This window comes from Pteropus medius, unplaced genomic scaffold (genome assembly GCF_902729225.1).
Source record: "Pteropus medius unplaced genomic scaffold, Ma_sr-lr_union100, whole genome shotgun sequence".
Classification (NCBI taxonomy): domain Eukaryota; kingdom Metazoa; phylum Chordata; class Mammalia; order Chiroptera; family Pteropodidae; genus Pteropus; species Pteropus medius.
Window position 1 is genome coordinate 2,371,430 of NW_024351730.1, and position 25,978 is coordinate 2,397,407.

Sequence of the window (25,978 nt, forward strand, 5' to 3'; positions counted from 1 at the left end):
ACCTAATGAGGTGAAGAAAATATTTTTCCCTTTACGATATAGCTCCAGATGCTGTGCTTTCCAATCATTTTATTTTTATAAACTTACTGCTCTCAAAATTGCAGGCAGCAGTCATTATTTAACGCTGTCTCTATAATATTTATTGTAGTAGTCAATATGCTTTCAGTTATGTATGATCAAAATCCAACCCAAATTAGCTTAAGCCAAAGTGAGTATATTATCTCATTTAATAAGAAAGACCAGGATAGTGTGAGCTTCAAGCACAGCTGGATCCCGGGACTCAAACATTTTAAGTCTCTCCTTTTGATTCTTCTCTTGTTCCTTTAAGTTGGCCTTATTCTCAGAGATGCCTATTTTACAAGACAGACATCATGTCTTTGATGGCCCCAAGCAAACATCTCCACCATTCACAATCTAAAAAGAAGGGAAGCCTTTAAATCTCATGGAAAGACTCTGGCCATGCTTTGAGTCGTGTGCACATCCCTGGACTAATCACAGAGTCCAGGAATATAAGGAATTCTGATTGCATCACTAAGATTTCATAACGAATCCTTGGCCAGGAGTAGAGCACCATGATTGACAGTCCCTCCAGGCTCACGTGGAATAGGGGTAAGTGAGTACTATTATCACAGCAGTCCTCAATCTTTTTGGCACCAGGGACTGGTGCTCCTATGAGAATCTAATGCCTGATGATCTGAGGTGGAGCTGAGGCGGTGATGCTAGCACTGGGGAGAAGCTGCAAATACAGATGAAGCTTTGCTCTCTTATTAGCCACTAACCTCCTGCTGTGCTGCCCAGTTCCTAACAGGCCACTGATGGCTACCAACCAGTCTATGGCCCAGGGGTTGGGGACCCCTGTATTATAAGAATGGGGGCAAGAATTCTGCTCAGGCCAAAAGAAAGATCAAGAGAGATAGAGTAGATAGATACAGAAAATTAGGCCCTGAGTGAAGTTGTAAATCACTCTCTTATCAATAAACTAAATTTAGTACCAGACTTTGTGACATTTTATGCCTTCTCAGGAAGACGAGAGGGAGTGTATGCGGACAGCGAAGATTATTTATTGGATTTTCTCTGTTTTCAAGAGAACTGAGGTTGCCAAATAACTATGTTCTAGATGGAAGAGGCAGAATGGCACATAAACTAAAAAATTACTGAATCCTAATTTTTTTATATACTAAATTTGAATAGTCCTGCAGACGGCTACAAATGTGGTCTCTACTTCAAGTCCAATACAAATGGAGAAGCCAAGGAAAGATGCCAGGAATGAGTTTCTTCTTGTCCTTAATAAAAAAATATGCTAAAGAAGTATAAAGTGGGGTTACTGTACAGAATGAATGGTTGGATGAAATTAGATGATGGAGCATATCAAATAGAAAGAATTCCAATGCACAGTTATGAGGACAGGATGAAGGGTGCATGAGCGCTAGATACGAAAGGCTAATATTTAGGAAGATGACACTATTGACCCATTATAGGAATGTATAACATTGAATTCATTTTCCATGCTGCTTTTTTTATTGTGTCTGTTACATCTAAGTTCTCTTATGCCGTCAAATGACTCACAGCAGGTGTTTGCAAGCCATGGTCAAGTGTGCATTCTCTATTCTTGAGAAAGAGGAAACTTAGTCGACCCACACGTGTGGAAGTTAAGAACTTTGCATTATTGAGCCCTTATGTTACCAATAGAGCTAACTAAATACAGGCTATTTGAAAAGGAGAAAAATTAAAATAAAAGATACCTTTGACAGCAATTATATAGCAGCTTTCAAAAGAATTCCTTATGATTTACAAACTTTGAGGATGACTTAAAATTTTTCAAAACATTCCGTGTGGCTGGTAAAGGTGAGAAGGGGAGTAAGAAGATACAAACATGACAAGAGCCCCCTGTATTTTCTTCTCTAAAAACCTCCCACCACCAGAAGAACACATGGTCGCTGAGCAGCAACTTACCATTTTTCCAGGGTCAGTTCGCTTCCTGTGCTTCTCTAAACCTGGCTGAAAGCCAGCTCCTTGGGGAGTCCCAGGAATTGGGGCTGGCTTCTCTTCATTCTGCAAGCACTCAGAAGGAAATGTTCCTTGCTGAGAAAGGGGCGGTGTTGGGGGAAGAATCTATCTACCGTCAAGGAAGTTTCGATTAAATACGATGCCAATTAATTTAATTTATATTTCTGCATGAAAAATGTCATTCTATTATACATGCACTGGAAGGATGCCAGGATCCCAGGTTAATAAATTACATCTCTAGTGACATAATATGGAATCACAGACTAATTGGGTACTTATTAAATGCTCACCTGTGTTTGGGGCTACGCCTTGTAGAAATCCAGCTGAAATATAAGGTCTGTCTCACAGGGTCTGTCCCTATTCTGTGATCATTGACACCCACCTTATTCTCCTCTGCTCCTAGCTTTGGGGCCTGTCTCAGGAGAACAACTCTAAAAGTGAATAATCAATATTCAATTGCCAGTGGTTATAAATGGGTACGTTGAATGAATAAAGGAATGAATGATGGAGAACTGTAAATAATCCACTCTAAAAAATAATCAGGACATAGACTTATTCTGGTTAGCAGGAAACTTGCCATAATTATTTGACTATAGATTCAAACCAGCTGGTGGTAGGTAATACCCACTGGTTCTGAAGCCCCTACTCTAAGCCAGACTTGCTACATGTTTTATTTCGAATCCTACAACAATCCTTTATGGAAGGAGTTGTTCCCTTTCACATCCACACCTGCTTTTAGAAATATGGAAACTGAGGTTCAGTAAGCTGAAATGAGCATGCTCAAGGTCACATGACCAGAAAGAGATGCACTCAAACCCAGACTTGTCTGACTCAAAATTAGAATATTCTTTCTATTGTGCTGGTTGATTTTCTCTGCATCATAGCTCTTATACAAGTGTCACAACTGTCTCCATGGGGGTTTGGCTGGTGACTGCCCTATTCTAGCAGCGCTGACACACTGGACAGTTCTTGATGAGCTACATTTACAATTGTCTTCAGGAGTTGACTCTGCAAATACTCCCAGAAATTCACTGTGCTCCCCATTGGTGTAACTCCAAGAGATACTCACTTGTTGCAGCTCTAGACAGTAGTGAAACGAATGTGAGTCTTTTGTCACAAGTTCTTCACTAGTCATTTGTTGTTTACAGTCAGTTATTTACTTAACATTTACTGAGCATTCACTATGTACCAGGTGCTCTGTTAGGTTCTAGGATACAATGAGAAAACAAGAGATCACACTAATGGGGAAGCCAGATGCCTTATCACAAAATACAATGAAGTATGGTAAATACTATAAGATCACTGGAGAAAAACATTCATTTTGTCATTTATTCAAACATTCACTTGTTCCCTCTAGGACTATTTACTGAGTTCCTATGGTATACTAGGCAACAGGTCCACTCTACTTTGTGCAAGCCAGTGCAAGAATAAACAGGAAGTCCACTAGCCTGAACCTGCTGGGCCCCTCCTTCTTCCCATCCTTGACTCCATCTTGCACTGCAGGGGGTCCCTCTTGTACTGGTTCAGAAATACTAGCCTGTGTTTTTAATCACCGTCCCCTAGAACTACTTAAGACCAGGAAGAGACTTCTGCGAACCCTGGAAGCGAGCTTGTGTCTATTTGAGCCGGAAGTGCTGGGATTCCAAGTCCCAAAGAGGGGTACAGAAAGGGAGGAAATGGGCTTTGGGTGGGCAAGTCCCTCTGGCTCTATTCATTCTTTCCCCTGTAGGAGGAGGCAAGGGACACGGAGGATGGTCCTCAGACCAGAAGCCCCTGAATCACCTGGGAGCCTGCTGGAAATGAAGAAGCACGGGCCAATCCACAGACCATGGTGATCAAAATCTGCATGTTCCCAGGTGATTTCATATGTATATTTAGTTTGAGAAACACTGCTCTAGGAGCCCTATGCCTAATCCCCTCTTTATAAATCTGATGCTGGGGAAGGGCCGGCTTGAGGCTGGGCTGCCAGGATCTGGGAGTATTCTTTTGGGCACCTTGCTGTTCTCTAGTGGTGAATATGTGTCAAAGCAAATTTGAGAAAAAATACCTTTCCAGTAACTCAAATTGACAGAGTCCTGGAAAAGAGATTTATAGTAAATGATCCAAAGAAGAGAATTCCATTAAGTCATGGGCAAAGTAGTTAAAGAAAGGTTAGTGATAATGAATCACTTCAGGGAACGTTGAAAAACTTTTTGTTTTCTATTTTATTTCTGGTTCCAATGCAAATGAACTGGAAAGATTTCCTTAGCTAAAGTTAACCGTCATTATTTATTTATTTTTTCACTTCCGTATTCCTTTGGCTTTTTCTCACCCTTTCCTTAGTACTTCTGATGCATCCATTTTGCCCTATTTTCTTCACTTCTCTGCTTTTGCTTTTGCCAATCTTTCAATCTGCTCTAAAGAATAGAAAACAAAGAAAAGCGTTCAGGACAAGGTTTAAAATATGGTCCAGTGCTAGTTTTATGCTACTACTGATTCCTATCGATTAACAATAAAATTTTTTTAACATGTTATTTTTGTTCATACAAAAAGTAAAAAGTAGAATTGCATTTTGATTTTTACAAGTACCTTCACCCAGCTACAGTTACGATATTGCCAACTGAGTTTCAGTTTCATCTGTTCCACCTTCGCATCTCTATTTCTCCCCTACCTTTTCCTTTATTTCCCCTCTCTCCTTCCACTCCCTCCCCCCACCCCATTTATTAAAGCAAATCCCAGACATCATATCATTTAACTCATTTCCTATACAATTTCCTGGAGGCAGGGCCACAAGAGAATGTAGGCTGAGGAAATGACCTCTTATGATTGTGTTCTTCACCAAAATATGGAATTTGTGTTACTTAGATAAGGAAAAATATAGAATTTCTAAAACCTCTACATAATACCCTAGATGACGTAGATTTTATTTTCCATTTTCATGTCCTCCCCCTAGGGTCTTTGAAGGAGGTCCATGAGAACTTTTTAATCTTCCTTTACTATTAAAGTAGTAACAGAATAAGAAACTTTGAGTGTTTATAAACCTAAAAGGAAGTATATATTCTCTTACTGTTCCCAAAGAGTATTCTGAGAACACTTTTGCAGTTAAAATTTGTCATGTAAAATTTGAGGAGATATTCCATGTCAAGGAATCAAACACATTTCCCCCTAACCCGATTGTTGTACTGGTTTAAAAGCACTTTGGATCAGGACTTAAATATAAAAGCATGGTGTACCATTGTTTTAATGTTCACACACATCAGCTCTATGGCGTACCAAGTAATTTGGAGGTTCGGTAATTTTCCCTTAGTAAATATCCAACTAAATTCGAGTAAAATGTCCAAATAAGTCAAATAGACAAGGGCTTTGAATGAGGGAATTAATTCTAGTCGATGTCCCAAGGAAAAGAACCCCACTGTGGCATGGAGAATGTAATTAATGGGAGGTGAGCGTCAACAAATCACTCCTTAAAATATTAATGCTATCAAAGAACAGCTGGATAATGAGAGAAACTTGACCCTTGGGGGACTAGCAAAGGTTGCCATTGCTGCTACAGAATTTTATGTAGTTGTGATGTAATGGAATTCCTCTAAATTTACCAAAAATAATATTAAGAGGTGTGGTTCTGGGAAAGTTATTAGCAGTAAACATGTCTTTGTAGTTTTATCATCTTATTATAATCACTATATCTCACTTTTGCTGTGGTTCTAAATGACTTTCCCCCCTTAATTGCTCAGGGTATATATAATCCAAACAATACTACTAAAATCAACATAAAAAAACTGTTCAATCTGGCAAGAACATTTTTTTTGGTAAATAAAAACACAGAAATTTCTGCAAAATAATTTTCCATATGCTTAATTTTTAAGTCAAGAAAAACTGTTCCATTGTTTGTGGATAAAAGCCCGAATTTAATTTGGTTTTACTCTATTGCTTATTATTGTCCCCCCAAAAATTTAAGAGAGCAATAAAGCTAAATATTTACACATTCGTACTTAAAATCTGAAATGTTGAGCAGTATTTTTACATTTACGTAGTTAAATGCTAATCCCAATATTTAAAACCAGAAGTAATTATTTACTTGGGGTAAACTTTACCAGGTTTTTAGAAAGAAACGGTTTTATTCAAAAAAATTTTTTAACTTTTTTTTTTTAAGCTTCCCCGAACCAACTGGGACCATGGAGAAGCTGCGGGCATGGTAAACGCTTTGACCGCACATTTTTTATTGTTGGTTACTGCGAACTTGGTCGCTTTTGTTCCACTCAGCTTGCCAACATCTAAATCAGTGACACGGGCATTCAGCATGTTTGACAAATAAGTTGAGATACGCGGAACATATTCGCGCATACCAATAAACGATGAGAGGAAGTTCAGGATGCAGTAAAAATAAATTCTTGCGTTTAGCCCAGGTTTCACATAACACCACTTTCATAAGGCACTTACGCCGCTGAAGGAGCAGTGCCCCTGAAAATAGCACACTGGGGACACATCATTTAAATAAATGTGTTTCTTTGCCCGAACAGAAGTTCAGATCTGCTCAATTATCATTAATTTAGTTGTTTGATTTCTTTTTCAGGCGCGAATGGAGAAGTCGTGCTGTTTGAGGCTTTGCGAGCTGCCCTCGGCTGTTGGAGGTGACAAGTGATTCTTCACCCGGCGACGCGCAGGTTAGGAGGGTGGGGAAGAGTGCAAGTGTGCGTATTTGTGAAAAATGTGCCGGCCCTCCTCGAAAAGTGAAAACTTAAGTGGAAAACTCAGTGCACATTTTGGCGGCCCCTAAAAATTATGTTAACCCTAGAACAGGTGTCCCAGAGACAAGTCCGGATCTGTGCAACAGGCGACAGAAGATTTGACAAACCTCAGTCACCGCGATCGTTTTTATTACATCCACAACAAGCAAAACCCGCGTCTCCACCCGCGTGCCAACACGCGTGAATAGACGCAGAAACCCGGCAGCCCTCCCCTCATTCTGCAGAGCTTTCTGGGCTGTGAGAGAGTTGGAGTGGGAGTGGGGAGGGCCTGGACCCTTTTAGTTTAGAGTTGAGTCCTGGGGGAGCGCCTGGTGGGCGGGGGTGGCCGGGGGAAGGCGGAGGATGGCGCGCGAACCAGAAAGCGCGAAGGACTAGCTGCCCGCGCCGCGCCGGCGGTGATTAGCTCCAGCGGCGCGACCCGGGAGGGAGGACTCTTTCTTCACCCTCGCTGTCTCCCCCTCCCTCTTCCTTTTTAAAGGACGCCTTGCAGGCAAAGCTGTCAGCAACTGGGAGGCCGTTTGTACTTGGCCGCTGCCACGCTGACTCCTGCTTCCCTGACAGACAGGGGCGGGGGCTGAGGGGCCACTTCTCCCTCGACTCGCACGTGGGGATCTTAAATTCTTCCTTTGAGCTCGGCTTGGTACCCGGCGACAGCCACAAGTCGGTACACTGTGCGGCCCTGGATTTGCCAACCCCTGGAGCGATGGCTCCCGTGAGGAGTGGGGAGAAAGGTGGCAGAGGGTTCGACGCGCCCCTCGCGCAAGGAGCATTATGAGCCGGGCAAAGGGCAGCAGCAGCAGCCCCAGCAGCAGCCTTAGCCTGTGCCTCCTACGGGCCCTCGCCCAGTCGCCCCAGGGCACCATGCTGACCCCGGGTCTGCAGAGCCCGCGGCGCAGCTCCTGCTGCCACCCCGGCCCCTGCTAACCAGCGCGGGAGTGGCCTCCGCTGCCGGGGCAGCAGCCCGGGCCGCGCCCCAGGTAAGGTGGAACCGCGGTGCGCCCAGAGCCTCAGCTTAGCTCTTAGCTCTTCAGCTGCGTCCTCCTCCCCGCAGCCCAGGGCGCCTGCGGCGATGGGGGCGCTGCTGGCGCTCTGCCTCCTTCTGTGCTGGATGCGCTGGGGCCCGGCGGGAGCCCAGCAGCCGGGAGAGTACTGCCACGGTTGGGTGGACTTGCAGGGCAACTACCACGAGGGCTTTCAGTGTCCGGAGGACTTCGACACCCTGGACGCCACCATCTGCTGCGGCTCTTGCGCGCTGCGCTACTGCTGCGCCGCGGCCGACGCCAGGCTGGAGCAGGGCGGCTGCACCAACGACCGCGGGGAGCTGGAGCACCCGGGCATCACGGCGCGTAAGTGCGGGCCCCCAGGGCCGTCCGCGGCTGCGGTGTGTGCGGAAAGTGTGCGCGCTGGCAGGCACCCAAAGCCTTCCTAGGTCTGCGCAAAGTGGACGCAGCGAGGTGGGGGAATCAAGCAGGAGTGAATGGTCGCGTTTCAGGTCAGGGGGCCCTATTCCTTTGCAGTCCCGATTCCCGCCACACGCGGTCTCTGCGGGTCCGCCCAAAGCAAAGTTTGCAGGGACATCGAAGACCGTGGGGTTTGCACTGAGTGACCCTGAGAAAGAGAGCTGGAGTTCTCGGGCCCTCGAGAAGTTTCAAAGAAGGGCTGTAGTGGCAGCGTCAGGCTAGACTTGGGTTTTTGGGGCTGCGAGGGCGCCCCATTGCAGGACCTCATCACCCTGGGAGCTTCGCGAAGTGCGGATAGCTCAGGGATCGCTACTCTTGGGGTGCGCTCACCTGTATGTAGCCCCTCAGGGCTAAGGAACTTCAGCCACTTTTTTTTTCTTTTGTGGTCTTTTGGCCGAGTTTCTAAACCTCTGCCCCATTATTCCGACTTCTTTTCATTTGTCTGCATCGAATTGCCCTCTCCGGCCCAAACCCTATTGTCACGCCTTTCAGAAATGCCCAGGTCCTCGAAGTGGAGATTTGGAAACCTGGGTCGCAGGGGCTTCCCAGCTCCCTAGTCTCACGTCGGAAAACACGGGTCAAATTTCCGCTCATTTGAGAGCGGAATAAATCAGCGGAGGAACTTTACACGTTAAAAAGGAAAAAAAAAAAAAAAAGCTTTCCACCTCAATCGGATCGTCAGGGAAATCCTTTAGAGCTCGAGGCGACGGTTTTACGGCCGGGAAACCTGAGGAGCTGGCGGAGCTGACAGCTGTGACACCCCAGAACTCCAGCGTGGAGGTCTGAAGCCGTCAGGAAAAGGTTCCCAGGAAAGGCAAGGAGAGGCTGGAGAGAGAAATAATGGTGCTGGGGCTCCCCACTCCACTATCCCCCTCCTCCGCCTCACCCAAGAGACCGATAAGCCAAGGAAAAGGAGAGCCTGTCCTTCCTTATAACGGCATTAGACTTTCAATAAATTGAAGTTTGGAGGTCAGAATTCCCAACTAGAGGATTTGAGAAGTGGCTACCGGAGAAAAGATGCTAAGGGGAAAGTAGGGAACTCTAGGCAGTTACGGCCTGTTAGAAAAATACAGACTCTTTCCCGTGGTTTTACTCCACTGACCCTGAGGCACCCCGGTTGCTTTCTACAGAGAAAGTGCCCAGTCTACAGTGAACTTGCCTTGCTGGACTCCCTCACTCTGCTCTGCTGCCCAAGGACAGCAGAAGAGAGGAAAGTCTCCTCAGTCACTGGGCCTGGGATCTGGCAAATTCTCATGGACTGTGGCTCTGTCTCTTGCCAGCCCCTGTAACCTTGGGCAAGTTACTTAACTGCTCTGGGACTCTTCTTAACTCTAAAATGGGCATATTGTTCTCAGAGTTAGGTTGTGGATTAAATGAAAGTATATGAATGATTAGCAAGGTGCTCAATAAGTGATTAGTAGTCACTTTCCCCTCGCCTTTCACAGGGTGCTACTAAACATGGCAGAATGGCTGGCACATTGAAGAGCTTACACCTAGGAGCCCACAGATATTGGGGTTTGATGGTTACCTGTTACTTGCTGCTTAAGTGTTTTTGGGAAAGTCAAAAACTCATATGTTTCTACATCTGGAAAAAAGAGCTTATCATGTCCAACTCACAGGGTCTCAGTGGGACTCGAATCTGATAATAAGAAAGCACCAGGCACGGGTAGGGCCTCTTAGTCAATGCAGGTTTTCTTCTATCTCTAAGCTGGAGGTTGCATCCAAGTGTTGCTCAGTCATACAGGGAAGACACCTAGAGAACTGCCCAAGGGATGCCTTAGGCAGGGGTGGGAAATTTTATGTCTGCCCTGTAGAGAGAAAAGGAAACGGGTTTGCTCTGTCTGAGGGATGCTGTCACAGAAAGTCTGGGCTACCAATACCAAGAACTGCGTCACGATCTAAAGTTCAGCCTACCGTCTCAGGGTTTGGATGGGAATTGAGAGGTGTGGCAGCTGGAGTAGGCATCCCAAATTGTTTCTGGAAACATCCAGAAGTGACAATTAGTGGTACAATAGGCGATGCAGTTAATTGGGGGCCCGCTATGCATTTCTTTATACTGTTCCTTCTATAGTCTGATAAAATTCTAAGGGTCTAATTTAATAGGCCTGGTTCTCTTTGTTTAGATTGGAGATACTGGGTTGGGAGATAGCTTTCCAGCCTCAGTTATGGGTCAAAACCTTAAGTGCCCCACAGCGATAAAACTACTAAAACCCAGATTTAAACACAGAGTTACAGTAACTAAGAAAACTCACCTGTTTCCTCCTTCCAGTGCATGAACAGGAGGATAGAGTGTGTTCTTTCTGACTTCCAGAGGTATAATATGATGGCTAATTGCTAACAGAGGCTACAGTACCAGTTTCCTTCCTCCCCACTAGGAGCAAGAATATTCTGTCATCACAGTTTGCACTCTAGAAGTTATCAGTAACAAGCCCTGAGAAGTTGGGCTGATGACAGTGATAGTGCTGAGCTGCCCACCTCAAGGCCACCCTTAAGTCGCCCAGAGTTTGGGAGACCCTTGTCCCAGCATCTGTCTGTTTGTTTTTGCCTTTTAGAGCCTGTCTACGTTCCCTTCCTGATTGTCGGCTCCATCTTCATTGCCTTCATCATCCTGGGCTCTTTAGTGGCTATTTATTGCTGTACCTGCTTGAGACCCAAGGAGCCCTCGCAGCAGCCAATCCGCTTCTCGCTCCGCAGCTATCAGAGAGAGACCCTGCCCATGATTTTGACCTCCACGAACCTCAGAGCACCTTCCAGGCAGTCCAGCACGGCCACCAGCTCCAGCTCCACAGGGGGCTCCATCCGCAGGTTCTCTTTTGCCAGGGCAGAGCCAGGCTGCCTGGTGCCCTCACCGCCCCCGCCCTATACCACAGGCCACCCAATCCACCTGACTCAGCCATCTGGTTTCCTTGTGTCACCCCAGTACTTTGCTTACCCGCTCCAGCAGGAGCCTCCCCTACCTGGGAAGACCTGTCCAGACTTCAGTTCCAGTTGATAAGCCATGGCCATAAATCCACCATGTAGTATAATGGCAAAAGGTAGAGTGCTCCTGCCATTGCCACAAATATTTCTGAGGAAATTTCCCTTGAACCTAGTAACGTCATGGAGGAAAGTATTAGGAAAACATATCTTCTAGTCTTAAGGTTCCTGGCTGCAATCACAGAATGGCTATGTTAGATAGTTGTTTTGTGGCTTTGAAAACATGGTGAGCATTACGTTTCAATTTACGCTACTTTCATATATACAGCTGTTCAACTTTAAAGTTGCAAACTGGCTGAAGATGTTTTATTGGACAATTTGGCTGTACTGTTTAGAAAGTCTACTTTTTTTTTCATTTTAATTTGTTTAGTGAGTTATAATACAAATATATACATAAATAAGCAAAGAAAAGTACCTGATTGTAATTATTGAAGGTTCGCTTAAAAAAATTAACTACTAAGGAAACTGAGGGGATAGTGAAAACCTATTTATGATTTTGGGAGCAAGCTAACCATGAATAATATCGGCATCATCAGAAGTTACCTTTTAAGTTAATAACTAAATTTTGTTTAAAATATAAGAGATTTTTTAGAATACAAGATTTCAATAACCACGAATTTAAAGTTTTAAATATTTACTCAGATGTTCATTGTAACACAGATTGTATGTAAAAGCATTTCCCCACCCATCGGAGGGAATATTTATTGCATACTTTTTGTTCAGCAATATTTCGTGCTTAAATGAATGCTGCTCAGCTGGGTCTTAAAACATTTACATGTAAAATGAGTTGTGTATAAATGTAAAGATTGTAATTTAATGGATTTACCACATTGACGGTACTAATTATTTAGTAGTCACACTGTAAGTTTTTATGTTAATAATTGTGGAATTCAAAGTCCAGCTATTGGTTATAATCTTCTAATACTGCATATCTCAAGTGTCACTGAATTCCATGTCTGATGACTACATATTTGGGCATATATCCTGCTGGGTTAGAATAAATAAAATACTTTGTTTTTGTGAAATCTATTCAAAATTTTACATCACAGGACTTCATTTTATCTTCTTAATAATGCGCTGTTATCCAATAAAAGGAAATTACTTATCATTTCATATTTTGAATGCAAAGAAAAAAGATCCTACACTGATTTTGACTTACATTATAAAGCTATTTTGTGTATCAGGGATGATGAAAGCAGCAAAGGTTGTAAATTTTTCTAGAGGCATCAGCCTGTGGGCTACATGTAACTCTCAAATATGATGGGATAGTTCTCATAAGATTCTGGATTTCTGGCTTCTCATGGCACCTAGAAGATGTGGCAGTGAGGGTCCTATATCATCATGGGATCCAGCTGGCCCTTTTCTGACGGGACATTTGACATTCACCAGCCTCCTGCTTGGTCTCCCCCACCTGACACATCTCCTTCAGTTTTGTTACCTACCTGGCCCCTGTGGGTGTTGTTTGGGAACCCAGGTTTATATGAATTCATACTATGATATGTCACCCTTATTAGCTCTTTTCAATTATAGCTAGTTAGAGGTAAGATTCTGACCTAAAAGAGTCTATAGGCCCTGCCTCTTTGTTTTCTAGCTGAGGAAACAAGTTCAAATATATTGGGACTTTGCTCAGTCTAATGGCAGAGGAGCTTGGATGTCTAGTCTCCTACTTCCTCCTGTATGTAAATGGCCCAACTTCCAGTATCCCAAATTAGCCCAGATAATTAAGGAACAAAAAAAAAGAAAGGGAGAGGAAAGGAAGGAAGAAAGAAAGGAGGGGAGGGAAGGAAGGAGGGAGGAAGGGAGAAAAAGCTGAGCATAAAGGATAGACATTTGTGAACAAGCTCTGGAACACATTCCTATGTCGTTAGACTGGCTTTATTCATGTTTGTTGGATACAGTTTCTTTCATATTCCTAAGTTAATCTTTACTGGGCTCTTATGAACCAAACACTATTGTAAATATTTACATATACGAACTCATTTTGTCCTCCAAAAAAACACAACAGGGAGTTATTAAAATTTCTATTTTACAGATTTGGAAACTGAGGCACAGAGACATGAAGTAACTTGCCCAAGATCCCACAGGCAGTCAGTACTGGAGATGTGTGCCAAACCAGATTTAAACATCGAGGGAACACCTGCACTGAGGTTTTGAAGCCTTGTGCATGAAATTCACTGGAGATTAAAGCGTGAGGCCCAGCCCTTCTCTCTGAGGCATGATTGTTAACTCTGTTGTACCCAGTGAGCTCTCCTTAGAATAATTATTTTGTGACATCCCTTTAACTGTCCTAAAATACAATTCATAGATAGTATTGCTCATTGTACGTATAATTTAAAAAAAATCAATATAATGCCCTAATGGTAAATAGAAAAGGAGAAAGAAAAGGAAAGGAATTTATTTCAAAATGCAATGGCTTGGGCAGACTAAACAAAGGATTCAGATGCAAATCTCTTAGAAGCACTGAAATATGACAGCTCCAAATCCGGATCGATGCAGGTTTGCTAGACTGGCAAACCGAACACCACAGATACACTGCTGCTGTTAATGTGATTTTTCCAAACAAAGCAAAGTTTGATCTTCCTTTGATGTGCAAATAGTTAGCTATCTGGAAAACTCAGTGTACACTAAGGCAGCACAAAAAACACTTTATCAGAAAAATGGGATTAGGTTTTTCCCCGAAAAGGAATGTGGGACATTCTTAAGCCGTGCTGATGGACATTAAGTCTTATTGTGTGGACTGTCCCATGTATTGTAGCATCTCTCCAATGAATGCTCATAGCACACCTGCCCCACCCCCAAAACATTGATGCCAGAGACGCACTCACACTATTCCACTATGTCCTCTAGAGGGTGGAACTGCTCCCCCTGAAAACCACCTAGTTTGTCAGGTTTCTCTAGTGGTTGTACTTTTATTTGCCATCTTTTGGGGAGCAGTTTGTATCTATTAGGCAGAATAATACTGAGGAATTCTGAAAGCTGACATCTGCAACCTTCCCTTCCTTAGCAGCATGCTCTCATCAATCAAATTAACTGGCTATAAACTGTTTACAATGAGGGAGACATTGTGTACCTCACTGAAATAAAGCATTCAATGACACTGAATCAAATGACATATAGTGCATATCTTTGAACTTCCCTCTGGAAGCTATGTAGCTGATAATACTATTATTCACAATATCAGGGTAAAAAGTCCATCCCGTGGCAGATTTCCAGATACTGTCCTATTCGACAAGCATTTGTTGGATACCACCTATGGGTTAGGCACTGTGCTAGGGGATGGGAGTACTAAGATGAATAACATGCAGTTCTGATTCAAGGAGCCACTAACTCCATGGACTCAGGTATGATAACAAATACTTCTGATAAGAAGTTATAGGTGCTTTATAAAAGCACATTATCTTTCCTGCTTTCCAGGTGCTCACAGTCATGTAGGAGAAAACGAACCCATAAATCAACACTTAGAATTCATATGGTGACTGCAATGATAGAGGAAGTACATACAGAGTTCCCTGGCAGCACACATGAAGGGGATAGTTATCTTGGAGAGGTTGAGATTGGACCTGAGCCTTGACAGATGAATTAGATGTGAGTGGAAGAAGACAGGGCGCAGGGAGGGAGAGAGAGAAGAGTGTTGGAAATGAGAGGAAGAGCATAATTAGGCAAAGTGAAGAATTCACAGGCAGAGAAGCACCCATGAGTGTAAAAGAATAGGGAACATTCTGGAAACTGGACAAAGAATTCGAAGAAAGAGTGAGAGTAAAGAGATAAGCAGGGTCAGATCAAAGACTTAAACACCATGGTGGCTGGACATACACCAAATACAAGGGGGAGCCTTAAAGGATTTTATAAGGGAAAGTGATGATCGCATCTTCATTTAAAATTTCCAAGGAGATGTTCACCAAAAACCTGCCACATTACCAAAATACAAGAGAAACTTGTCTAATTAATACTTTATTACTATCACAAAAAATTTGAGTTCTAACATCCTAAAAGCTTTTGCAAGGTATTTATTCAAATAATTGGTAACGTTTATCAAGCATCATGTGTGTCCCAAGTGCTTTATGAATTGTACCATTTATTCTTCACAATCTCGAGGCAGGGACTACTATGCCTGCCTTGCCAATGAAGAAACTAAATCAGAAAAGTTAAACACTGTGTCCAGGGCCAGACAATAACAGCAGAGCCAAGATTTGAACCCATGTCTGCTTTGAAACTCTATATACATTCTTTATGACATACCTAGAAGGCCTAATTTTCTCAGGAAAAATACCCAACCTATTTTTCAGAAATTCTATTGGGGGAAAAGAGATTGTGTACTATTGTGCATATCCTATAGATAGAGGGGATTATAACAGTAAGTAGAGTTTGTGCTACATTATGAGAACATAGAGTAATATAAAGCACAAACAGAAATACGAGATGACAAACCTCTCTCTCTTTACACATGAGACCAAAAGGCAATTTAGCATGGATTTGGAGTCGCAGTGTCTGGGTTAGTTTTAAGGCTGTTGCTTATAGCTGAGTGACTTTTGGCTACTTACTTGACTTTGCTGTGTCTCAGTTTTCTCAGTTGTGAAATGGAGATATTCATGGCCCTTTACTGCTTAGGATTGTCATGAGAAATAGGAAGTTAGAGTCACTGTCTTAAATCTCTTGCATTCCAGTGGGGAGGGAGCTGTGTAGTAAGTTAATGACAAACAGAAAGCAGATGAAATACCCTAGAATAAAAACGAAAGGCTAAGTACTGTGAGAGGGCAGATGTAACTGTTGGTTGGAGTCAGGGAACAGAATTAATGGTGTGATGGTTTGACAGAGTTAGTCTGGGATGATCCATGGCCTCCTCTGCTACCTGGCCTATTTCCCGTTATTGCCTGAGACATAGCACCCTTCTGGGTACTCATGGCCTATGAATTCATCATCTGATTCAGAAAACCACATTGAATATAGTAAATTTGCTTTAACATGGTTATTCATTCCAAAGCCAACAGATTGTATTTTCAATTGTTCAAATTAATTGTTCCTCTTATTTCACCATCTCTCTACTCTTTATTGATGTTATTATTAGTTTCTTCTCCTGGTGGAGAATTTGCCAGATTGGCTTAAATCCATAGGAAATTTTGTCTAAAATAAGACAACAAAAAAGTTTCCTGAAAATATATAAAATCGCAATTAGGAATTTGAGACATTTCATTGGGTTGGGATTAGTTTACCTTTGCATAACCTAGAAAGTTCATTTGTTATGTGTTCAAGAAAAGTAAGAATGTAGGGGCACATTAAGCTATTAAGGGAACAAATCGTTATCATATTTTTATATATACATGGCTATTTTACAATTGCAATTAAACATTAGCTATTAACGAAATTATCTGACAGAGAATCTTATTTGAATTGCTAGCTACCTAGTTTATACTCAAAATAAAAACTGAATGGTAGTATGTTTATTTTCCAACAATTTTTATTAGCCTACTAGTGAAAAGTCCAGGTTAGGAAGATCTCTCATCATTAAAATGAGTGGCTCTGTTTTACTGAAATGATGGCTTTAGATTAGAGATTCATAAGCATACAAAAACAAACTTTAAATGAGGATGATGGATTGAATTTATGGGAATATATTTCAAGTTTGCTGTTTTCTTGTGGTAGTATTAGAAGGTATCTTAAACTACAAGGTCAGTATAGACACAGTGCTTATTTTGAGAGGAATAAAGTTGAATGTGAAAATCATTTGGTATAATTCACTGGTAACTTTTTTGTACATTGTTTTGGTGTGGTTTTCCTTGGGGGAAAGGGAAGACTGGGAAAGGACACAGGGCCTCAGACAGCTAAGCATATGCTACCTCACTCTACTAAAACCAGAGGCTCCTCCGACTGCTTCCTCAGTGCCTCTCTGTGAACTAATCCTATTCTAGCAGTTTACCAGATTACAGCTTCAGTTGTTCCTTTTACCCAATGATGCTAATTTTTGATAAACCTATTGTCCTTGTTTCTGATGCTTCCTGTACTTTTGTTTCACATGGCAATTTTATTATTTTCTGATTACTTCCTGCAAATGTTATTGGCTAAACTTGGACACTTAAAAAAATTTGGTGGGTTAAAAAGAAAAAAAAAAACCTAAGAAATTCAATCTACCTAAAAAGATGAATTAGCCGCTGATTTGCAGGCTGATTTAAGTACGTAATGGGGACAATCCTGGATGGCTTTTTGACTGAAGAATAAAAATATGGTTTTTTTAATTTAAAAAATTCTTTTTTAGTACTTAATTATCAAAACTATCCCTCTTACTAGAGTTAATATATTCCACTTCATGATTCCTTTAGCTGGATAAAAATGAAGGGGTATTTTATATATCACTGGGGTTTTAAACAAGATATGTTAATGCTATTAAATAGATAGACCTCAGATTATATGTTATGTGGATTTGAAGATTTTATAAAGCAATATAGTTTCTAAAACTAGCAATTACAACTTCAACAATTTTCTTTATGTAATAGTAAAGTTTATTTTATTTTTAATAACAATTAGAGGACAAAATGTTTAAAATTTGCAGTTTAAAACATGCACATTCACAAAGGGCCAATGACAGAACACTGCATAGAATTGAATATTACTCAACTTTAATAACTATTTATAAAACACAGTGCATTGAACATTGAGATAAACAAACCTGAGAAAACTACTATAATCACAGATTCAACACCCTCCACTCATGCAGCTTCACAATTTCTACAGCAGTTTCAGCAGGAATGGTTTTTGATGGAGCTGAATATACTATTTTATCTTTAATCCAAACTGCAATTTTCCATAGCAGCTGCCTTCCAAGGCTGCATTTTTTTTTTAAGCTAATAAACTTGAAAATGTGAAAAATGAAGCTTGAAGTAGTAAAAGAAACAACAAACAGCACTTACTGCATTTATGGCTTCTAGAACCATGAAACATAAAAATCTGTATTATATTTTTAATATTCTGCTCACATCTTTGCAAGAGCAGATTTCCCTATGGAAAGTTGCTGTTAATTCAAAGTAAGCAAGTATGAAATCTAGCTTTTTTCCTACTTAAGGGAGATTTATTTGCTGAGAAGTTTTGTGAGTTTTATTAAGAAAAGTTCTCAGAGGCAAGCTAAACAAAAGTTTCAATTAAATTTCTTCAAATTTGTTTGTAAAATAATTTACTTATTAAAAAAAAAGTTGTGCAGAGGACCAATTAATTTGTCCACCAAATATTAAATTCCAAGTGAGCCATGATAGAATTTTATAAGGCAGAAATAAACATCGAGATTTACAGCAATAGCCATGCACTGGCCTAGACCACTTTAAATATTAATTCATGCAAACCATAAACCTATCAAAAACACAGCTGGTCTCATACAGAAAATAAATCAAGACGGAAAACGGAAAACATTTATTTCCTTTCCTTCAAAATTTAACTTACATTCCATTTTAATAGCTGTTGAAGGTTAATTAAAATGCAGCAAAGTATGCCTGTTTCTCAAATGACTTCAGTTATTTTAATGTGAGAAAAATCAGACTATCGTCTCTTTAAGAGGCATTATAGAAATGTTCATTATTAAAAAGCATTAATTAGGTACTGAATTGCATGGTGTTACATTAAGTAATTGACAAAGAATTCATAGGTCTGGAACATATGATGCGAATGGGGTGGGCATTTTCTCAATAAATTTTGTAGATGGTTATGAGATTGTAGATTTATTTGATATAAATTTTAAAATCAGGGACTATCAAAGGGCAACTGCACAAAAATAAACACTAATGATTATTTAGCTTTGTAATGAACATTGTTATAATTTAATGGACATTGTTATAATTATTATTTAGCTTTGCAATGGACATTGTTATTAATTGTACAAATATATATAGTCTATTATTTTCAGACTAGCATTCATTTTCTAAAAGAATGTTTTGGATGTTAGATTATAAGTGATGTACAGTGCACACAATATACAACAAATTACTGGCTGTCATATTAGATATTTAGAATGCCGAATTGCAAAATTAAAATATAAAATGTAATGATCAGAATAAATGTTGATTTCTTGAATTCATTTTTTCCGCTGGAAATTAAGAGGAATCATTGATTCCATTTAATGACCATACAATTCATGTACATGGCTAATATTATTGAGCTGAATACATATTCAGCTAACTTGATTAGAAAAAGTTTTTCATGAACTTTATAACACTGCTGAAGCAGGCTCACATCAGACACAGAGTGGGGTGTGGGAGGGTGGGCAGCACATAGATCATTTTAAATTTACTACATTCCTGAGAAACATCATTTTCCTGCTAATAATTTCTACCATATAGCATCTTTCTGGGTGTGAGACACCAATATATTTTTATATATATATATACACACACACATATATATATATATATATACACACACACACACACACACACACACACATATATATATATAAAACATTTAGAAAGTTCATGCTCAATATCACTGTGTACTATTTATCATTAAAGAAGCAACTCCCAGCTTTTCCATGAGAAATGAATGAGGATTTTCTGCTGTATTTTCTGAACTGTAAACACTGTAAAGCAATGATGTTAGCATTTGCCAGAGTCCCTACAAGGGACTTTTTAATTGAAGAGCATATGTCCTTTATTTCAGAAAATACATGTTAAAAGTCACTTCAATTGTTTATTTTAATCCTGGTAAAACTGTGTTACATTTTTCCTCCTAAGGAAAGTTTAAAAATCAGAGGGTTTTCTCTGATTTAACACTATAAAGCCACTACAATTACAATGTTGTATTTTAAGTTTTGCCAAAGAGGTCACTCCCTGCTGCTAACACCCCCTTCTCACCCCCAAAAGCAAAGAAATTGACTTAATATTGATAGTTCAAATATAGGGTCATGGGACAGAAAAGCATAGTCATATTTCAGACCATGATCCTATGTATTATCAACCATGAGTATTATATTCCTGTTGGAGAGCCCCACAGAAATAATCCATGTGTCAAGATAAAATTAAATTCATCATATTTTGATATTAAAATTTTGGAGAATGCCACTGGTAAGGTAAGGGCAAATAATAGCAGCTGTTCTCTGTAACTGTTAATAGGTTTTCTCTGGAGGGATGTATATCATTCTTATTTTTCGATTTTTGTGGTTTGACCTCAACCATCACTGCTGGGAGGCCCAGAAAAGTCACTCTGCATATCTATTCTGTAGACAGTTAAAATCTGTGACTTCAGAATTTTGAAGACAATTCTAGACATGTGGTCTTGCTAGATGTTTTGATTCATGATTCTCTTAATCTGAACCCCAAGTGGGAAAGGTTTGGGAAGTGAAGTATGTCAACTCCTTGCCCCTTTTAGGTTAGAATTATGTGCGTGTTATACCCTCTCTTATTTGTAGAAAATGTGGGAGGCATGCTTGTAACCAAATAGCTAAAAATACACAGAAGGAAATGATATATAGCCTAATTTTAAATCTGAATTGAGAAAAAGAGTGAAGAGAATGTGAAATTATTAAACTTGAGGAGTGATTAACAAAATCACTTCTCTTAGTTTTAGTTGACCTTTTTTTTAAAGAGGAAGTTCTACCTATTTTGCTGGTAAATCCACTTAAAGGCAAACAGGCTTTTGAATAAAAGGCAAAAAGATTGCTTCAGTCTCTGAAATGTATCTGAAAACTAGAATTCCTTTAAATTTTTTTCTAGATGAAAGCATTCTTTTAAAAATAGTGTAGAAAACTGGTTGTGGTTTTTAAACAGCCCCTTCACCATTTACTGTTGGTGGGAAAACAGGCATTTCCAGATGTCTTGAAAATGCTAAAATTAATTAAACTGACCGTACATTTTAAAGCATGTTAACGAAACCTACTCACGTTGAAAAGTGTTCTTTGACTGTAAAGTTATAAAACTTTTTTTGAGTAAAATAGGTGTTTTTAAAATGGGGAAAATGTACTACTTATTTGTGCCAATTAGCAGCATGTGACTAATTTTGGGAGCTGCTTGACAAGTGAACTGTGAAGTAATTCTCAGTCTTAACTATAGGGCGATCAGCTACCATGGGAGGGCGGGGGGTGCTACATAAGAGAGCAGGCATCTCTAGCAGGAATTAACAGGGAGAACCAAAACACAGTACAAGAGCTCATGCATTTATCTGACATGATATTTCAAACATCTCGACAGAAGCATTAGAAATTCTACACGAATATGTAAGCATATTTATCATGAGAGAAAATTTTAAGACAAAATGACATTAATCAATCTACAGCAGAAGTCAGATTTTTTGAAAAAAACAAATGATGATGAAACTTCATTAGAAATGACTGAGACATAAATACAGTTTTAAAAATCAGTACTGTAATGACAGAGTCACATTACCACCTGCACCCTCTAACTTTAAAAAATAAACAAGACAAAGAAAGAAGCATCTGTAAGGCCAAAGGTGCAACATCACAATTTTAGTAGCAAATGCCTTGAAATACTCATTTTTGCAAATCACTCTTACATTTGAAAAGTCGAGCATGCAGATCTTACAGTAGAACTGGCGGTAAACGTTCTCTTAAACTTCTGGGCAAATGACTACTATATGAAAAATACATTTATTAAACTTCTTTGGCAAACATTTATCGGGACAATTTTTGACACAAACATTTATTGTCTTTAGAAATTTTGCTCAGTAGGGTGAGTTATTTGCTAAAGAATGCTGTTTTTTTTTTCCCAGCATATTCTGAAATCTAAATCTCAATATCGAGTCCCTTTAACTTACTACCATTTTAGAGTTTTTTAATGGTTGGTTGCCTTGTGGTATACCCAAGAAATTGATAGGTACAGCCCCAGAGTAACAGCTTAAGAATACTGACCTATTCTCAGTTTAAGAAAGCACTCTGGCAAGACACAAGGTCATTTTCAATTTCTGTTTACAAAGACTTAGCAAATACTTAAAAAAATCTGAAAGAGATGGTATTACAGTAGAGTTGCACAGTGCTTATGTCTATAATATACATGAATCTGAATGTCAATCAATTCTCAGTGAGCTCAGATCCACCTTTCCCCTCCTTGGACCATGCTGGAATTGGTCAGCAGATTCTGGTGAAGACCGGGCAGCTCTCCTTAGAGACACGGCAGAGCCTGCCTGGCAGCCCCTCCCTATCACCATTCATCAGGTCTCTGCTTTGTGGTATCATACGCTCTAATCACTTCCGACTGTGAGACGATTCCATTTTCATCTTGAGAGAAAGCATACCCATCTGTAAGTCAAAGATAAAATAGAAATGATCATCTTTAAGTCACTGGAAATGTCTGTTATTCTGAGTTCTGAGTGCTCATTTTATAACTTGGAGAATGAATGCATCTGTCCCATCTTTAAAAGCATGAAAACACTAATTATTAATGCCCAGAAAAGATACAGACTCAACTGCAAAATTAAGAGTGGGATACTGGCTTAGATTCTATAGTTCTGTTCCCTAGATGAATGAACAGACACTGTCAATGCCCCTCAATTCTCAATTCAGCATCTCAAGTCTGATTCATCCAATTTTTCCTTCCCGACTACCAGATCTCCCTCTAGATGAGGAGAATGAGAGGGAAGGAAGAACAAAAGGAAGGAGATAAGCATATGTAATTGTAAATGGTGGAAAAGTGGTCTTCTTCCCTCCAACAACATTCTGCTTGGCTTTGGGCATCTACAAATAAACTCACTAAAGCCCCAATGTGGCTGGAGAGGACGTGGGGGTAAGAAATGGCCCCCAAAGGGATCGTATCTTTAGAAAAGGCCTCTTGAAGTATAAAGAGCAAAAACATTAAACATGAATATATACAAATGAAAATAAATTTTATGTGGAAACAACATGAAACAAAAGATATATTACTAACACAAACACATTTACTACAGAGCTTTATATATCATATTCTTTTTTGGATCCTTGAAATGTTAAGAGGGCATGCATGATACCTAGTAATTTCCTACAACTCTAAATGTTCATAAATATTTTTGAAGGGGAAAATATGTTTCATTGTGCTGTATGAAAGCTGAAAAAGCTCTTGCAAAGTTATTCAAGGAGAAAAGATAACATTATAGAGGGAGCTTTTAAGAGTTAAGATTTATTTTACTAGTTTTTTTTTAAGATTTAAGGAAGCAAAGGGTATGTGGAAATATTATTTTTCTTTAAGTGAAAGCAGCAAGATTTTAAAATGCTCTATCCCTTCTGCTAAAAGTGAGACCACTGTGGTCAAAAGATTCTCTAAACATTTGTTATTACATAACATATTGCAAAATATTAAAACTTATTTTAGCTGCTAATTTAAAAGTTAAATATCCCTAAAGTCAAAATACTGCTCTCATGAATTCTGTGAAGTAATGGCAGAATTTTTTAAAAAATAACTCAGATACTTACGGAGCAAGTTTTGTTGCAACGATTCAGACCGGTACAAATTTACGTGATTCTTCTTAAAGACGTTCTTGAGCAGTTGTGCCCTCTCTGTGAGGCTGCAGAGCAGGTGCAAACGTGTGAAATGAATTATCAACTCGCAGAGATCCCAGTGTGCCCACAGGGCCACCAGAAAGAGTCAGGCTTAAACAAAAGATTGCTTGAGAAATCTGTAGTCTAGTGATTTCTTTTTCACCCTCATTTTCTCAGCTAATGAGATTTCAAAAGTTTAGATAGAAGACCATTTTGTCCTCAATAATCCAGTCAAAAGATTTCCCTATGCCCTAGTTATATTTAAGTTAAATGGAGATACAGAACCTGCACAATGCAATTAATAAAAAAATCTTCTAGTAGTTTATTAGCTTTTAAAATCTTGGTTGACTTACTATATATATTCTAAGCATGGCATTTTTAGAATTAAAAAATTAATTACTATATCTTTTCCTACTCCACACATATTTTGGTGTACAATGTTTTTTAGTTATGTAAAGAAATCCTAAAAATTACACAAAGAAGAAATTTCTTTCTTAATTAGAAAATTTCCATTGCCACTTTGATATGAAATATGTTCCTTTATTTCATTTTAAAATAAACTATTTTCAGAAACTAATTATACTAGGTAGAATGACAAGGAAAAATATTTTTCAATGAATGTTTAGAATGATCTTTTCCACAGAAACAAATCCATGTAATTAATTATGAAACTTCTAAAAGGACACTGCAAGATATAATGCATCTGTTTTTTCCCGCTGCATGTAGAACCATGTCTCACACAGTAGGAACTCAAATCTTTGTCGAATATATGAATTTGAGTGATAATTCTGAACTTCATCAATCCTTCCAATCATGTTATTTCTCCAAAGGCTGATTTATAAACTTTGATATCAAAGAACATAATAAGCGTGAAGAGCTAATAAGTAATCTATATGCATTGTGACAAATGTTTATACAATTTTGTTTTAATCACTGGAACTGACTCAGCTGAAAATTTTCCATCTCATATTTTCCTCACTGTAAAAACTTTAGTTAAATTGCTGTAAGTTATGTTTAGTATTTTGCCAATTATTTTGAGACCCTGAAATGGAACAATTTTTATCATATGCAAAAAAAAAAAGGATCTTCTGCAAAATGAACTTGTAATTACACAAACATTTAGGCTTTCGCTGAAGTAAAATATTTAGAAATGTTGACATTTGTAGTAATCTTCTACACATATTTTTTAAAGTCTTGGAATGTTAACTGGTACTTATTAGACATACTTTTTGTCATTAGGAATTAGCTACATTAAGGCAACAAAACTAATCAATCTAAAACTCCAGTGGTTTTACAAATATTTGTAAAACTTGTTTTTGCCAGTGAAATAAACAGATATGGGGAAGGAGAAGGGGCCATTTCTAGTCACTTTTCTTACTCTACTCTTAAAATGATCTAACATTATAGACCCCAGGACCCCGACAGACACTAAAATATGTGACTGCTTTAAAAAAGCCGGCAGTGTTAGCAGCAGGTAGTCTGACTTTGTTAGCAGAGTCTTGCAGGATGGGGTGCTGGGAAGTCTCTGGTGTATAAGATAGAAATGACTACAGATGACTAGAGGATGACCATGTAACAGGTTATCTAATAATAGATATGTTATAAGTTAAGTTTTTGTTGAATAGGTTAATATAGGGTGAGAAAGAAAAACGTCTCACTGAAACCACATCTTCACAACACTTAGTTTTACTCAGTCTTGTATGGTCATTCACTTATATACCAAGCTATGCAAATTCTGAATTTGCTAATGCAGTAATACAATGACTACCACTTAAATAGTGTTGCCTTATTTCCAAGCCCACTAGTTTTGCAACTTAGATATCTGGTGGGCGTGGGGTGGAAAGATACCATGTTTTAAAATAATATTTCATTTATAAACATTAAAAAAAGTAAAGGTAAAAACCCACTTACAGTCCTGGATCATGCTGTCATAAGGTACCTTCAGGGATCTTTTAAGAGTGGCAAACCTGCATTTGCTTTCATACTGGGTTGTGAAGCTATTTTGGTTGACTCGTTAAACTGGATCTCCAGAAAGTGAATAACCCTTCATTCGTAAGTGTTTTAGTGTGTAGCGTGAGACAGCTGTCCTGTACTAGGTGGTGGTGGTGGGGAGATAAACAATGACTATAACAGGCCTAATCTCTGCTCTGGAGGAGAGAATATTTCATTGTTCTGTCACTTTTTTCTTTATAAGTGTGGGATAGAATCATTACAGTGAGGACAATAGGCTGAGGAAAAACATTTGCTGTGTCCTTCTATCCTAAACCTCCACCAAGAAATTTAAAATATAAAATCCAGGGTGAAAACTGGTAAATATAGTTTCTTTTCCATTAGTTCTGGGGCAATGTTAAAATTGCTTTTCATTAATAATA

At 39.4% G+C, this 25,978-nt stretch overlaps 2 protein-coding genes across 8 annotated transcripts in view; one reads left to right on the forward strand and one right to left on the reverse strand.

The window, feature by feature from the left end:
* The first annotated feature begins 7,751 nt into the window (after positions 1 to 7,751).
* On the forward strand, positions 7,752 to 12,211 carry SHISA3 (shisa family member 3). Its single transcript, XM_039845115.1, has 2 exons — positions 7,752 to 8,080; positions 10,747 to 12,211. Exons 1-2 carry the CDS (start codon positions 7,804 to 7,806, stop codon positions 11,184 to 11,186), a joined length of 717 nt encoding a protein of 238 aa, XP_039701049.1. The 5' UTR covers positions 7,752 to 7,803; the 3' UTR covers positions 11,187 to 12,211.
* A 7,610-nt stretch (positions 12,212 to 19,821) lies between these two features.
* Positions 19,822 to 25,978, reverse strand: part of ATP8A1 (ATPase phospholipid transporting 8A1) — a 216,589-nt gene continuing 210,432 nt past the window's right edge. For all 7 annotated transcript variants that reach the window (XM_039845110.1, XM_039845109.1, XM_039845108.1 and 4 more), the window contains 2 exons: positions 23,541 to 23,632; positions 19,822 to 22,394 (listed from right to left, as the gene is read on the reverse strand). In XM_039845110.1, the coding sequence (XP_039701044.1) occupies positions 22,297 to 22,394; positions 23,541 to 23,632 (190 nt within the window). In that variant the 3' untranslated portion in view covers positions 19,822 to 22,296. The remainder of the gene's footprint in view (positions 22,395 to 23,540; positions 23,633 to 25,978) is intronic.